The following is a 15,923-nucleotide window of genomic DNA, read 5'->3' as shown; positions in this document are numbered from 1 at the left end:
TTCCTCTCCCACTCCCCCAGCTTGTGTTCCCTCTCTCGCTGGCTGTCTCTATCTCTGTCGAATAAATAAATAAAATCTTTAAAAAAAAAATAAATTAAAAAAATAAAAATAAAAATAAAAAAAAGAAAAGATAAATGTGGTGATCTCACATGTGGAATCTTAAAAAGCAAACAAACACAATCCCAAGCTCACAGATAACACAGAAGAGACTAGTAGTTGCCAGAGGCAGGGGTGGGGATGGATGAAATGAGTGAAGGGGATCAGAAAATATTTCCAGGGGCATCTGGGTGGCTCAATTGGTTGTGTCCGACTCTTGGTTTTGGCTCAAGATTGTGATCTTAGGGTTGTGAGACTGATCCCCGCATCAGGCTCCACACACACTGGGGAGTCTGCTTGGGATTCTCTCTCCCTCTCTCTCCCTCTGCCCCTCCCCAACCCCCATGCTCTCTCTCTAAAATAAATAATCTTTTTTTTTTTTTAAAGATTTTATTTGTTTATTTGACAGAGATAGAGACAGCCAGCGAGAGAGGGAACACAAGCAGGGGGAGTGGGAGAGGAAGAAGCAGGCTCATAGCAGAGGAGCCTGGTGGGGCTCGATCCCGTAACTCCAGGATCACGCCCTGAGCCGAAGGCAGACGCTTAACCGCTGTGCCACCCAGGCGCCCCTCTAAAATAAATAATCTTAAAAGAAAGTATTTCCAATTATAAATTTCCAGTTATAAGATATATTTCCAGTTTTAAAATAAGTCAGTCATGGAGGGAAAATGCCCAAAGTCTTACAATGAGTTAGTGGCAAAGCTGGGAGAAGATCACATTTCCTGTATTGAAAGTAAGTGTTCTTTTTCACTACCTACATAATGCTATCTCCCAGAAGCCCAACTTTAAAATATTTTACTGATTAACACAGTAAATCTCTATAACTGATTAACTTGAATGAAGCTTTCCTCATAGCAAAGTTAGCTAACTTTCAAATCTGTCATTATGATATACTGTCAAAGCTGGAAGAACAACCTCTGATCAAATTGAAAAAAATATGGTTATTTCTCTTCAATAAACTTACACTTTAAAAGACATGGGTGAGGCAACATCAATGACCTCCTCAAAAGACATATATACATATGTGTATATATCTCCTCTAAATGAGTACAGACCAATAGAATTTTATGCAATGGAGAGAAATCTTCTACATTTGCACTGTCCACGGTGGTACCTAATAAGTAACCATGTGTAACTAATGAACACTTAAGACACTGCTAGTGCAACTGAGGACCCAAACATTTTGTTTAATTCTTATTAATTTAAATTTCAATAGCCACACTGAATAGTAACTACCATCTTGGATAGACAGTCCTAGAGTTATGTTATAAAGATCTGAGAAGTACTTTGCAAAGAAGGTTTGAAAATAGATTACATCTCTATAATGTTCAGTCCTATCAATGTAAAATAATTAACATAGAGTAATGACTATGAGATATTACATTATTTTGAAATGTTTTTATTAACTCCATGACTACCTCCATCTTTCAATCTATGTATCAGAGAGCAGGATATTATATGCCATGGGAGAAAACCTTTATGGCGGGTGCAAGGTTGGGCGAAGAATGAACAAACCCTCCACCTCTAAAAAAATCAGAGAATCTCTTCAAGTGCCCAGCCTGCTCCAATGATCACAGAAGGGTCACAAAGCCCCAGGGAATCTTTCCAGGCATGAAACAAGTTCCACAACTCAGCTCTAATTCTTTCACTGGATGAATCACTGGATACATGTAAGGCAAGGTCCCAGCTACACCAAATAACAATTTTTACATTACTACAAATTATACAACCAAAGAGAAAAGAAACACATGTAGTTTTAGGCAAGGGCTTCATTAATTTATGACTACATATGGATTTATGTGCTACATATGGATTTTCTAATACTTAAAAACTTGTCTAAAAATTATCTTTCAGCTACGGATATGGATTTTTTAACATCAAGAAAAATGTGGAGAAGGGCTCATTTTACTCATAGGGATATCATAATATTTCCCTGATTAAGTCATCACCTTTTAGTAACACTGTTTTAATTTGTATATTTTCATTAGCACACTTCCCTGTATTTTCTCCTGCATTCTCCATCCATTTGTTCAACATACTTCATTACCTTTGTTAGTAATTTTTCCTTTCTCTTACACGACCCTTTTCCCTCAGAATCTTTCTAACCCTCATCAAACCTAAATAGTATTTTGTAAATGAACTATCTGCTATTGAAAAAAGCACATTACATAGGGATTATTGGTCTCTAAACGCACTCAGTTCTCTCCTAGCTTTTTTACCTAGCTCTGTGAAGGCCCAAAGGGTCACAGAGAAAAGAATATGTGGATGGCTCAACACAACCTGTTACTACCACAAATAAGTCAAGCATAAATCTTGTTGACAGTGGGAAGTCTGGACCAGGAAATAATACCAAAAGAGATGCCATCTTCAAGTATAAAAACCCGTGATTTGTGTATGTTCCAAGGGCGAATGATTTGTATATGTTCCAGACACCCAGCATGTAGACATTGTATATGTCTGTATGTGTGTGGTGTTCAGCTTGCCTAAAAACAAACAGTAACTCAGGGCTAGGGCGGTCACAAACAGGTTTCTAAAATGTTGTGCTTTTTTTTTTTTAAGGTGTTTATTTATTTTTCTTTTTTTAGATAGGGAGGGGAGGGAGGGACAAAGGGTGGGGGAGAGAAAGAATCCTAAGCAGGCTCCATGCCCAGTGCAGAGCCCCACATGGGACTCAATCTCACAAACCTGAGATCATGACCTGAGCCTAATTCAAGAGTTGACACTTAGCTGACTGAGCCACCCAGGTAACACTAAAATGTTTTAATAAGCATGAGCATCTGATCAACTTAGAAGATCCTTTTGTTTCCTATCTGCATATGATGGTGGCAATGAGTGAAGTTATAGTAAGTCAAAGGTTTCTAACAGGATGAGATTAAAAAAAAAAATCTGAAAATACAAACAAAATACAAAATATATACAAATATGTCAATATATCTATATATGTTTTCACATCTAGCACTTATAAACTATTCTTGAAGTTTATGGGAATTGGTAATATGAGCTGGGGTTTAATAAGATGGAATTCTTTGTAACCAAGAGGTAATGTATCAAGGTAGACTGAATCAGCAGCATGACTTTGGCCACATTATTTAAGTTTTGTATATATTAATAATACCTAACTAGGGTTGTTATAATAATTAGATGAGTTAATATATGTCAACTGCTTAAAACAGTGGGTGGCATATAGTAAATCTTATACTTAGACCACATCAATATTAAAGGGGACTTTGCATGTAAATGTGATAGCATTTTAAAAGTATTTAGAAGTTATTGCTATTGCTTTTTTCCATCTCATCATACATAGCACCTGTTCATTTTATAAAATATAGATAAGAAAAACAGAGGATAGACATTGAGCTGTGAGCTGTTCCAGGGGTGTCTTTAGGAGTCAGCGCCATGGCAGAAGAAATCAAGACCAAAATCAAGAACTACTGGACTGCCCCTTCTGAGAGCCACTTCCCCAACCAGAACCAGACCAGGAACTGCTGGCAGAACCACGTGGACTTCCACCACTGTGAGAAGATAATGAATGATAAAGGGGGTGGTGTCTCCATGTGTGAATGGTACCAGTGTGTGTACAAGTCCCTCTGCCCCTTATCCTGGGTGTCAACCTAGGATGACCATCAACCAGAAGGCACATTTCCTGTCAAGATCTGAACCAGCTCTACTCCACCTTTCGTCTGTCCTCCATCTTTCTCCCAGTGGTGTGAAGGCGGGAGAAGGTACATGGTGATCCCCAACCTGGGATCCTGAATCATGGCTTAACTAATAATAAATACTTATAAAAAGAAAACAAAACAGAGGATAAAAATCACCTGAAATCCCATCACATCACTGCTGCCATTTTTTAATGATTTTGTTACTTAATTTATTACCATAAACCTCCATTTTCTCACACGCATAGACAGATGGAGATATTTTTTTTAAACACTGAGACCCAACTATACCCAATGTTTTATACTCTACTACTTTTCATTTGGCAAGGTCACTAAATATTTTTCCTTTGTATTGAACACTTTGAGGCTGTTTTTTTTTAGCAGCCAAATGCTCCCCTTCCCACACTTTCTCCAGGCATACTCTCATTTTTTTGAAACTTCTATATTAAAAAACAGGGACAAGGGTGCTCTGGTTGAGCAGAATGAAGTTCAGCCTCCCCTTCTCCCAGTGGTCCTCAAAGTACCCCCAAGGAAATCAAAGACACTTCTGAATACAGTTTAGCAATCTAAGTTTAAAAAACTGGCTATATTACATGGATATTTACAATTTAATCATCTAATAAACATTTAGTTGTTTCCAATTCTTTGTTTTTATAAAAAATTCTACGACAAAAATCTTTATGTACACCCATCCCTTTTCACAGGCTTTTGATGAGTATTGCCAAATTATACTGTAGAAACTTGCATCAGTATATATCTCTGCCAAAGGTACAGGAGACTATTTCTCTCCAGCTTCCACAACATCACAACATCAAGTATTACCATTAAAATTATATTAATAATAGCTTGCTGAACTCTCATCTGTTAAATGTTGCTTTAAACTTAAATTTCTTTAGTTCGTATTTAGACTTTTGTGGATTTCTATTTTCCTTTCCTTTGCCTGTTTTCGACAAAGATGCTTGTTTTTTCTTACTAATTCACAAGACTTCTTTATACTGCAAGGACATTAACCCTTTGTCTATGTGTTGCAAATAATTTTCTTACTTTGTACTCTGCCTTTTAATTTCCTAACAAGGTTCTCCAAGTGACTGAAGTCCGGTTAATGATACAACCAGTTAATATGAAAAAGATTCACATATATTTAATTTATACATAATGTACTCACTTTACTTAAATATCTGAGACTCTGTTGTATAAATAAATTGTACTTTATAAAATTAAAATATATTTGGAATAAAAGATTTCACTCATTATATAAACAGCCATCACTACTTTATAAGTAATAGGTAATCTAAAATATAAATTTGACTTTGTCAACAACAGTGAATGACTAATGATATTGGATTCTAAGAAGAAATGAACAAGCAAGAAGAAATTAATTTTTTATACATGCAGTTGTAACATGACACAGCTATGAAGTCTGAAGAGAAAAAGCAGTTAAATATAAATGGTGAAGGTCAAAAAAATTTTTTAAATCACAAATAATAACTTAATTATTATTATCTAGATTTTAATAATTAAACTATTATGCTAACAGTAAAATTAGATGAAGTAAGTCATCTAATCCTAAATTATTTGCGGATATGTTCATTATGTTCTCTGTTAAAATTTAACATTGAAAAATCTAAATAAAATGATAAAACGTGAATGAATTTTACATCCCTGAGAAATGTAGTCTCGGGATTTCAATTATATGATAAATTATATGATAGATTTGGAGTCCACTGCAATAAACTTCAATCATTCCTAGGTTTTTCCCTTATGGAGTTTTATAATATGAAACACTTCCTGAAACTACAGACCATGAATTAGATATGTTAATTTTAATATTTTGCTATAGTGTGGTTTGATTTGTATTACACATCATATCTTAAATTATTTTACATATGGTTAAAACAAATGAGGTATAGTACATCTTTTAACTTTTACAGTATAAAAAGGTTTAAAACAATCTTTTAACAAACAGGCTTCTCCAATAATGGAACCTTTCTCTCCTTAGTTTATTATGGTGTATAAATAAGACATTTTTTTCCAAAGGCATCTAAAGAAGACAATCTTATCAAATAGGCACAAGGGAATAAATTAAGGATGAAAGGCTAGTGTTCCTTCCGATGAACACCACCAACACTAATGGGGATGCCAGGCATCTTAAACCCGGAAGCATCAGCCTTCACTAATGCTCTCAGGCTAATTTTTACAGGATGTGAACCCGGCCACATGCAGATTATAAATTCTGATTTCAATGAGTATGAACATCTTACCACTAATAAATTCTACCCTTATCATTATCTTCTAATATTTTTAAATTTTTTCTTTTTTAAGATTTTATTTTTAAGTAATCTCTATACCCAACGTGGGGAGCTTGAACTTACAACCCCGAGAACAAGAGTTGCAACGCTCTACCGACTGAGCCAGCCAGGTGCCCCTCATCATTATTTTCTACCATCATCACCAAATGTCAAACTTCAACCTAAAAATCCTATATCATTTCAACAATCAAGTATATTTTGCAGCTTTCAGGATACCTTTAAGAAATAGTGTTGGTGGATGTTACAAACTCCTGTTGATATTTTATAATATATCATCCAACTGAGAAACTGTATATAGATAATAGTTCAATTTTGTCTGTTTTAAGGATTCAAAATTTTCTATTCTTCTTTTCCCTTAGTCCATCTCATCAATAATAGATGCTGGTTAATTCTGCCTCCCAAATGTTTGTTATATCCTTTATATTACTGCTTTTACTGCTTTTCCCTTTCTGAGAAAACAGCCTCACAGACAACTATTGAAATGATCCTCTTCAAGCAAGATAAAAACACAGAATAAAGTAAAGTATATGATGGCACATTAAGCAAATATTTTTTAAAGTTCAGAATACAAAATAGTAATTGCAACAATGTAAAAAAGTATACGGACAAATACTTTAAAAGAAAATATTTTGAGTTATAGACAAGGTAAAATGTTCATTAAAATCATTTTTAGATATTTAATAATTTTAAAAGGCAATTGTATTGTCCACAAACACTAATTTCATCATACCATAATCTGGTTCAGAAATCTACCTAAACTATATCTAAAGTTGATTACTTAAAAACCTTTCACCTGTGGCGCCTGGGTGGCTCAGTCAGTTGGGCATCCGACTCTATTTAGGCTCAGGTCATGATCTCGTGTGTCGTGGGATTGAGCTCCAAGTCAGGCTCCACGCTCAGTGCAGGGAGTCTGATCGAAGATTCTCTCCCTCGTCCCCTCCCCTCCCTCTATCTCTAAAATAAACAAATAAATCTTAAAACAATAAACAAAAAACCGGGGCGCCTGGGTGGCACAGCAGTTAAAGCGTCTGGCCTCCGGCTCAGGGCGTGATCCCGGCGTTATGGGATCGAGCCCCACATCAGGCTCTTCTGCTGTCGGCCTGCTTCTTCCTCTCCCATTCCCCCTGCTTGTGTTCCCTCTCTCACTGGCTGTCTCTATCTCTGTCGAATAAATAAATAAAATCTTTAAAAAAAAAAAAACACAATAAACAAAAAAACCAACATTCATCAGCTGCTTTCTTCTCCTTACCTTTCCATCCTTCCAAAGACCCCTTAATTATCATCCGTGTTATATCCCAACTACAAACTTACTAGAGCATACAGCAGTCCTAAAACATCTGTCTCTGCCACCAAGCCTTTGCTGAATTCTCTTATCACTGTTAGAGACCAAGAAAGACAAAAGGAGCTCTGGACAGCCAGGAGTTGGCCTGTCACTGTCAGGTCTTGTGAGGCTGGGAGTTGGCTTGGCACTTAGAGCTATGCCAAGGTGTTCATACCATAACATTTTATTTGAACATAAATCATTTCAGAGAACACCCAAAATCAGACAAGGCCACTCTGATTTTATCTGAATAGAGACAAAAACAACACTGTCCAAACCAAGAAATGGTCAAACGCTCCCCTTTTATGGCTAATATGTCTGCTTCCTTACTAATTCTAGTTTTAGCTATGTTTTTCCTGCCTTCTAGATAAGAATTATTAGGATCCCCAGGTGCCTGGGTGGCTCAGTCAGTTAAGCGGCTACCTTCAGCTCAGATCATGATCCCAAAGTCCCAGAATCAAGCCCCACATCGGAGTCCCTGCTCAGTGGGGAGTATGCTTCTCCTTCTGCTCCTCATCCTGCTGATGTACTCTCTCTCTCTCAAATAAATATATAAAATCTTTAAAAAGAAAGAATTATTAGGATCCCCAATCAGAAAATTACTTCTGCTTTTTGACAGCATCAACCCACTGCTTTCTTGACCTTCCCCCAAATCACTTAACATAAACCCAAATCCTAGAAGTCCTTTCTAACACCTTCTCACTGATGCTTCAAGGTTCCACACGATGTGCCATGTCCCTCAGTGCCACAAGTTAATAAATCCAATTTTGCTTGATTCAGGTGTGTTCCTGATGGCATTTTTAAAATGTTTATTATTAATACTACTATTAGCTTTTAAAAAAATTTATTTATTTATTTTTAGAGAGAGAGAGAGAGAGAGAGCGGAGGGGAGGGGTAGAGGGAGAGAGAGTCTTAAGCAGAGTCCATGCTGAGTATGGAGTCTGATGTGGGGCTTGATCTCACCACCCTGAGATCACACCCTGAGCCAAAATCAAGAGTCGAAAGCTTAACTGACTGTACCACACAGGCGCCCCAATACTATCAGTTTTTATAATGGTTTTCATTTTATTTATTTTAATCTTATTCAAAAAAGATATTTAAAAACCTATTTAAGCATCTGACTTTGGCTCAGGTCATGATCTCAGAGTCCTGGGACTGAGCCCCACAATGGGGGGGGGGTCTGTGCTCAGCAGGGAGTCTGCTTCTCTCTCTCTCTCTCTCTCTCTGTGCCCCTCCCCTCACTCTCTCTCTCCCTCTTTCAAATATTTTTTTTAAAAAAAGGTAAGTTCCTTAAGAGTACAGTAATTGTGATGTGCACTGAATAATGTATAAAATTACTGAATCATTTTACTGTACAACTGAAACTAATATAACACTGTTAATTATACCTCAGTAATAAAAAAAATGACAAGCTCCGTGTGGATCCAAATATTTATATCTTTATATCACTACAAAGAAGGCTATAGATTGTCATTAGTTCCTTTTATTTACTGGTACTTTCCAAATTCTGTTCCTGGCTTCTTTTCTTCAACTCTACATTTCCTTCTTTTATGATTCTTTCCAACCTTACTTTCACTACCACCTAAATATGATAACTTCTATCTAAATCTATAACCATAATCCATACCTCTCTTCTATGACCCACACGGATATCCAACTGGATGGTCACTGGGTCCTCACAATCCCCATTTCTTTCTTTCTTTATTTTTTTTAAAGATTTTATTTACTTATTTATTTGACAGAGAGAGAGACAGCCAACGAGAGAGGGAACACAAGCAGGGGGAGTGGGAGAGGAAGAAGCAGGCTCCCAGTGAAGGAGCCTGATGCGGGGCTCGATCCCAGAATGCCGGGATCACGCCCTGAGCTGAAGGCAGACGCTTAAGGACTGAGCCACCCAGGCGCCCCACATTCCCCATATCTAAAACAAAACTCAGGATCTGGTCCACCAAAACCTGACACTCCTTCTCCTCCTCTAACTTCCCTCCTTATGTCTCTCCCAACAACTCAATTAACCCAAGACAGAAATCAAGTAGTAATTCATGTACTTCCTCTTTTCTCACCTCCCACAACCAACAGTTTGCCAAGTCTTGAATATTTCTGGTATCTTTCTTAACATCTCTCATCTTCCAGTTTATATCTAGTGTTCCTACCTTAGTTAAGGCCCTCTCCACCTCTCCCGAACTGCATTTCTCTACCTCTCTCAAATCCATCCTCAACACAATACTGCAGCAGAAACCATCTAGAATAACAATCTGTTCAAATTAGTTCCCTGCTTTAAATTCTTTAATGACTTAAAATCCATTAAAATTCTTCAACATCTCCCCAGTGCCAATAAGTTAAAGGCCAAACCTTCCATCTCTTCCACCTTAACTGACTCTCTCACACTGTCCCCTCAAACTTCAGCCATACTCAATGATCTGAAGTGTCCTAAAAAATGCCAGGCGCTGGGTATAAAGCTCCCTCTGCTGAGAATCACTTCCTCTAGATGTCTGGCAAATACTCTGCTCTCAAAGCTCAGTTTAATATTCACCTCATATAAAATAGTTTTAACATTTTGACAAATCAATCATATTCTCTTATCAGATTCCAATGTACAAGTTTTCCTGACAGCATCGAAATCACTTTAATATGGGGGCACCTGGGTGGCTTAGTCAGTTAAGCGTCTGCCCAAGACTCAGGTCATGATCTAAGGTCCTGGAATTGAGCTCCCCATTGGGCTCCCTGCTCAGCGGGGAGTCTGCTTCTTCCACTCCCCCTGCTTCTGCGCATGCTCACTCTCTCTCTCTCTCTCTCTCTCAAATAAATAAAATCATAAAGAATGTATAAATAAACAAATCACTTTAATATATTCGTGTATTTCCAGTATTTTCCTATTCTGAACTGCAAGGTATTTGAAGACAGAACCTATGACTTAATACAATTTGTATCCAAAGTAACTTACGCTGCCTGGCACAAAACAGAACTAAATAAACAAGTAACTGATTTGCTAATTTACAGCAAAAGAGAAATTTTATTTTGCCATGAATCTTCATAAGGTTAAAGGCAAAGAATATTCTACCAAGCTTTGGTGTAGTTTTTAATGACAAAAAGCTTCTTCGTAAAATGCTACAAGAAAGAGTAACTTTACAAGATGATCAGCTTATTGCTTTCAGAATTGCTACTTCTGCTGATGCTCTTAAGAAATAAGATTTAAGATCCTACCTTTAGTTTGTTTAAACAAATAAACAATGGCTGTTCAATAATAAAAATAACCTTTTAACAAACACGTAAAATCAGGGACTTAAAAGTGAAAGACTATTTTACAGCTTTAAAAATAAAACGAAGGAAGACAACTTTATAATCTCACAGTACAAACTGATATAACCAATGTAGAAAATAATTTAGCATTTCTTAATCAAATTGAAAATACACGTTACAACTCAAAAATTCTATTTCTAGGCTATATATTCTAGAAAAATTTTTGCATAGATGTACCTGAAATCTTGTAAGAGAATGTTCAGTGCAGTATTGTTTACAATACCAAAAACATTTAAAATCAATTGATTATAATAGAATATAGCATATTCATATAATGGCATACCACATGACACTAATTATGGATATATGCATATCCATATATGAATATGAACTATAGCTATATTCAATAACATAATCTTAAAATATTAAGTATAAAAATCAAATCTAAAATAGCAAAAATTATAATAAAGAATGTTTTAATTAATTTCTAACTTACTTTTAATCCATTTAAATGGAGAAACTATAGTGTGACTACCTTATTAGATAAGAATTTCTTTTCTTTTTATATTTTTTAAAGTTTATTTATTTATTTTTTAGTAATTTCTACACCCAAAGTAGAGCCCAAACTCATGATCCTGAGATCAAGAGCTGCACGCTCTTCTGACTGGGCCAGCCAGGCACCCCCAGGTAAAAGATTTTTAAGTAAAAAATTAAGCTCACAACTACCAAACAAATTATTTCCTATAGAACAAAAATGAAGAAATGAAGTCAGCACTGTCTAGTAGAACTTTCCATGCTGACGGAAATGTTCTGTATCTATACTGTCCAATAAGATAGTTACCAACCACATGTAGCTACTGAGGACTTGAAATGTGGCTATTGTAGTAGAAGAAACTACATTTTTAATTAAGTAATTTAAAGAGCTATATTTTATAAGTAGTTACCCTACTGGAAAATATAGCACTAAATATTTCTTTGTAGAAACATAACCTAGAAGAATAGTTATACAATACATATTCCAAAATATCTAGTTTGAGCACCTTGATAAGTTGTTGATTTTCTTTGATAAAAGTCTGTTAATTTATAAGTCTTTTCCTTTTCTACTCTCACCATTAAATCAAACCTCAGATGTTGGATGTATAAGTGCTTTGGTTATAAAAGAGACATTTTAAGTACTACTCTAGGTCTTTTTACATCTAAAATCTCCATTGAAACTATGTAACTACTAAAAAGCATACAATTAAATTTCCATTCATCCATTAAAAATATAATAGGAAAGGCTCTGCTCTCACAGATGAGAATACTAGCTCTCGCACTTAATAGTTCTAACTTCAGTGAAGTTTATTTAACCTTCTGAGCTTCAATCTTGTCATTTTAAATGAAATAATATCTAACCCAGATGAATATAAAGATTAAATGAAATAAAATAATAAACTTGCACTATACAGTGTCTGACTCTTATTAGATACTTACTAAATGTGATGTACCTTTCCCACTTCCCCTTCTACCTAAATAAAAGGACTTTGCTTTCTCCAAAACAAACACACCATGTTATTTTTCTCTCATTTCTGAGTAAAAGGACATTTTCCTCTTTTCATTTTTTTATTCAGAGATTTGTTCTCTGAATAACTTAGAAAAAACATAATATTATGTACCCTGAGCATCAGAGAAATATTTAATGCTATAGTTTATACCATTATAACATATAGCAGTTTAACATATTTAAAAGCATTTTGTCAAAAATAATTTATAGGTTTATGTCAAAAAGTCATAACAGACATGTAACACATTATGAAATGAACTCAGTAACGTTTTATAGAACACTGGAGTGCAAATATTGGGAATAGCTAAAAAAGGAAGGTGTTTAGCCTCTTTATAATTGTGATTTAAAAAAAACAGAAAGAACCAATCAAAATTTATCTTTTGCTTTTCTTGTCTTCAATTTATTTCTATCCATATCATCAATAAAACTTTCTATCCATATCATCAATAACAAAACTAGGACCATATTTAATAAATTAAGTTTTACAGCACTTAACATTACATAATGAACATTCATAAGTTAGTTATCCTTCAAAGGATTTTTTTGATGGCTGATAGTCTATTCAGAGCTAAGCAAAATGTCTGGCACATAGGAAATGTTCAATAAATGTTAGATGAATGGTTCCAAGTTTTTCCATTGTATGGACATACCATAATTCAATCATAGGCCGGTTTGCCTACATTTTTGTTTATGTTAATACTTGCATTACCAAGAATGCAATATATTTTGCCATAAATTTTTGCTTAGCTGTTTCCTTAATAAGCTCAGTTTTTCAATAAAGAATTTTTATTTACTATGAGTTTCAAGCTTTTCCCTCAACCTTGGCGAAACTCCCTCTTCTTGAGTAAACATATTAGTTGGGCTGTTCTGGAACAAGGCTCTGTATTTTATACATTTCTATTAGATATATCATTTTCAGGTAATGTTTAGATATCTTTGAACTTATTTTCTTAACCAACCATTTAGGAAGTGTTCAAAATAAGTTGTGTCTTTATTTTACTAATAACTTAGACTTAAGAATTAAATATAATCTTGGGGCACCTGGGTGGCTCAGATGGTTAAGCGTCTGCCATCAGCTCGGGTCATGATCTCCAGGTCCTGGGATCAAGCCCAAAGATGAGTCTGGCTCCCTGGTCAGAAGGGAGTCTGCTTCTCCCCAGCCCTCTACCCCTCCCCCTGGCTCCATGCCCTCTCTCTCACTCTCTCTTAAATGAATAAATAAAATCTTTTTTTAAAAAAAGAATTAAATACAATCTTGTCTTCACTATTTTATTATTTTCTAAATGTTATTATCTTTGCTCCATTAGCTCCATGCTCATTCAAAAGATTACATTTTTATGTATACCAGAAATCAATTTCTATTCTGAAGGAAATAGCTATTGGATCCAGTTATAAATTTTATTTTTATTTTATTATTTTTTCAGACTTTATTTCCAGATACAATTTTTACAGTTTTATCACTAAGTTGAAACTTCCCACATAGCCATCATTATTATTAAATGATATATCTAGTATTTGTGGTGGACAGAATTCTAGGATTCCCAATTACCCTAACCTTTCAAAATTCCCTCCTTTGTCAAGATGACCAGATACCATTCCTATGATCATGATCATAGATATAATTAACGTTACTAACCAGGTGACTTTAAGTTAATCAAAGAGGAGATTAGAAAGTATGTTTCTTGAACTCTATGTAATCATACTTTAAAAGAAATTTTTCTCTGGGTTTTGGGAGAGGGAAAAGTCAGAGAGATTTGAAGAAGGATTTGACCCACTATTGCTGACATGAAGACAGATGGGAGGGTACACAAGGCAAGAATGTGAGTTTGGCCTCTGGGAGCTGGGAGTGGTACCTGGAGAACATCTGATAAAAACATGGAAGACCAGCCCTGTAGTCACAAGGAACTGATTTGTACCAACACCAGGAATAAGTCAGAAAGAGAACTCTGCGTAAGAGATGAGAACACAGCTGGCCAACACCTGGACTTCAGGCTTGGGATGGTCTGAGCAGAGAACCCATTCACACTGTGTTGGACTCCTGATCTATAGACCGTGAGCTAATAAATACGTGTTGTTTTAAGCCACTAAGTTTGTGGTAATAGGAAACTTAATTCAGTATCAAAGTGGGAGGAAGGAAAAGAGGGGCAAGAGGAGTGTTTAAAAAAATGTCTATACATCATAAACTGCAGGGGTAGTACACAAAGTAGTCCTCAAGGCCTACCCAACAGCTGAGAGATAACAGTCCCAGGACAGTAGTATCTCTTACATAGCATCTACGGATCGGATCGATGCAAAGTAGAAGATTTGAAAGAAGGCCTACACAAAATTTTAAGTCTTCGAGATTTGTTTTCTAACATTCTTATCTATGAGTGACTCTCCTCACCCCTTCAGATTATAAAGTTCTGAAGATTAACAGTAACCTACTATCTCTACAAAACAGAAAAGTATCTGGGTGATCACTGGTACTTATTCACTAAACTAAATGAGAAACAGGTTCATTTGCATGTTACTATACTACTCAGAGGACAGTGGTATCTAAACAGCTATGTAGGAACTCAAATGACCTTTTAAACACTGTATTAAAGAAATGTAAAAAATAAGAACAACGGTTATGCTTGTAAGTTGACCTCCTTGGGGTTTTTCTTTTACTCAGAGATGATATCCCTCTCACGAAATGACAGTAATTACAAATAAATGTCCTTCCATGGAAAAACGGGCACTGTAGTAGTGTTCTGGAGCTCCAGAGACCTGACTGTTACATCTGTAGGAAGTCCATGAGATCGTTGTTAAAAACAGCCATTATTACAAATTAAATTGTAAAAACATACAATTATATGAAAAAAATTAAAAAATGCTTAAAACTCATTACTTCCTAATTATTTTGCTACATTTTACTATTATCTTGAGGTTATTTACATTTATTGAATCTGTACAGTGGAATTACTACATAATGGTGTATCACTGTGCATTTCTTCCCAACTCCACACAGACATCACACTGATAGCTTGAAACTAATTGGCAAATGCTACAAATCAGGGCTTTTAAATAAATTTTATTGATTGTCTAGACACCTAGGAAAGTGATGGAGAAATTTTTAAATAAATGCAAATGATGTAACAGTGTATGCCTATAGCTGTTACACTGTAAATATTATAAAAACAGAGGAAATATTCTTACAGTATTCAAAAACTGTTTTCCACTCAGCAAAGAAGTGCCTTATGATAAAGTTCTAGCATACATCTTTGTCTTTGTCATTTAACTTCTGTGTTGTTACTCATTTAACATTAATGTAAAAACTATACCTGTTCATCAGTTGCAATCATAGTTTAGCTATAGACATAAAAGTTCCAGAAAAAAAAAAAATCAACAAAAGCATTCTGTGAGAAACAATTGGCTACATGGAATTTATAATAAAGCATATTGTGTGTGTACTATTATTATTTGTAAATTGTGTTCTGTATTCTTTATGTCAGTAAAATGCATAATACATACAAGATGATTTTTCGAAAGCCGATTATTAAAAATTTACCAAATCATCCACATTTTTTGAAATGTTTGCTGGTCCATAAATTACCAAAATTACAATCACTGATATAGAAACAGCATTTATATTTTTAAATAATTTTTTTCTCTCCTTGTAGAATTGTTAGCCCTCAGTAGGAAAAATTGCAGGCAGTTATAAGCAGTGAGACATTTTCTAGTTGAGAGCATGGGTCGAAGTGGCGATTATCCAGTCACAGTGTTGGTGGGTCCGAGGATCA

The 15,923-nt window shown here is 35.2% G+C and overlaps 2 protein-coding genes across 2 annotated transcripts in view; one reads left to right on the top strand and one right to left on the bottom strand.

Annotated features, from left to right (window-relative positions):
- Nucleotides 1–15,923, bottom strand: part of LIN28B (lin-28 homolog B) — a 122,332-nt gene that overhangs the window by 83,749 nt on the left and 22,660 nt on the right. The window lies entirely within an intron of this gene.
- Nucleotides 3,493–3,711, top strand: LOC109489277 (cytochrome c oxidase subunit 6B1-like). Its single transcript, XM_019797276.1, has one exon. It carries the CDS (start codon nucleotides 3,493–3,495, stop codon nucleotides 3,709–3,711), a length of 219 nt encoding a protein of 72 aa, XP_019652835.1.

This window comes from Ailuropoda melanoleuca, chromosome 10, assembly GCF_002007445.2.
Source record: "Ailuropoda melanoleuca isolate Jingjing chromosome 10, ASM200744v2, whole genome shotgun sequence".
In the NCBI taxonomy this organism is placed as follows: Eukaryota; Metazoa; Chordata; class Mammalia; order Carnivora; family Ursidae; genus Ailuropoda; species Ailuropoda melanoleuca.
The sequence above is the reverse complement of the archived record's forward strand: the minus strand, read 5'-3'. Positions and strand labels throughout refer to the sequence as shown.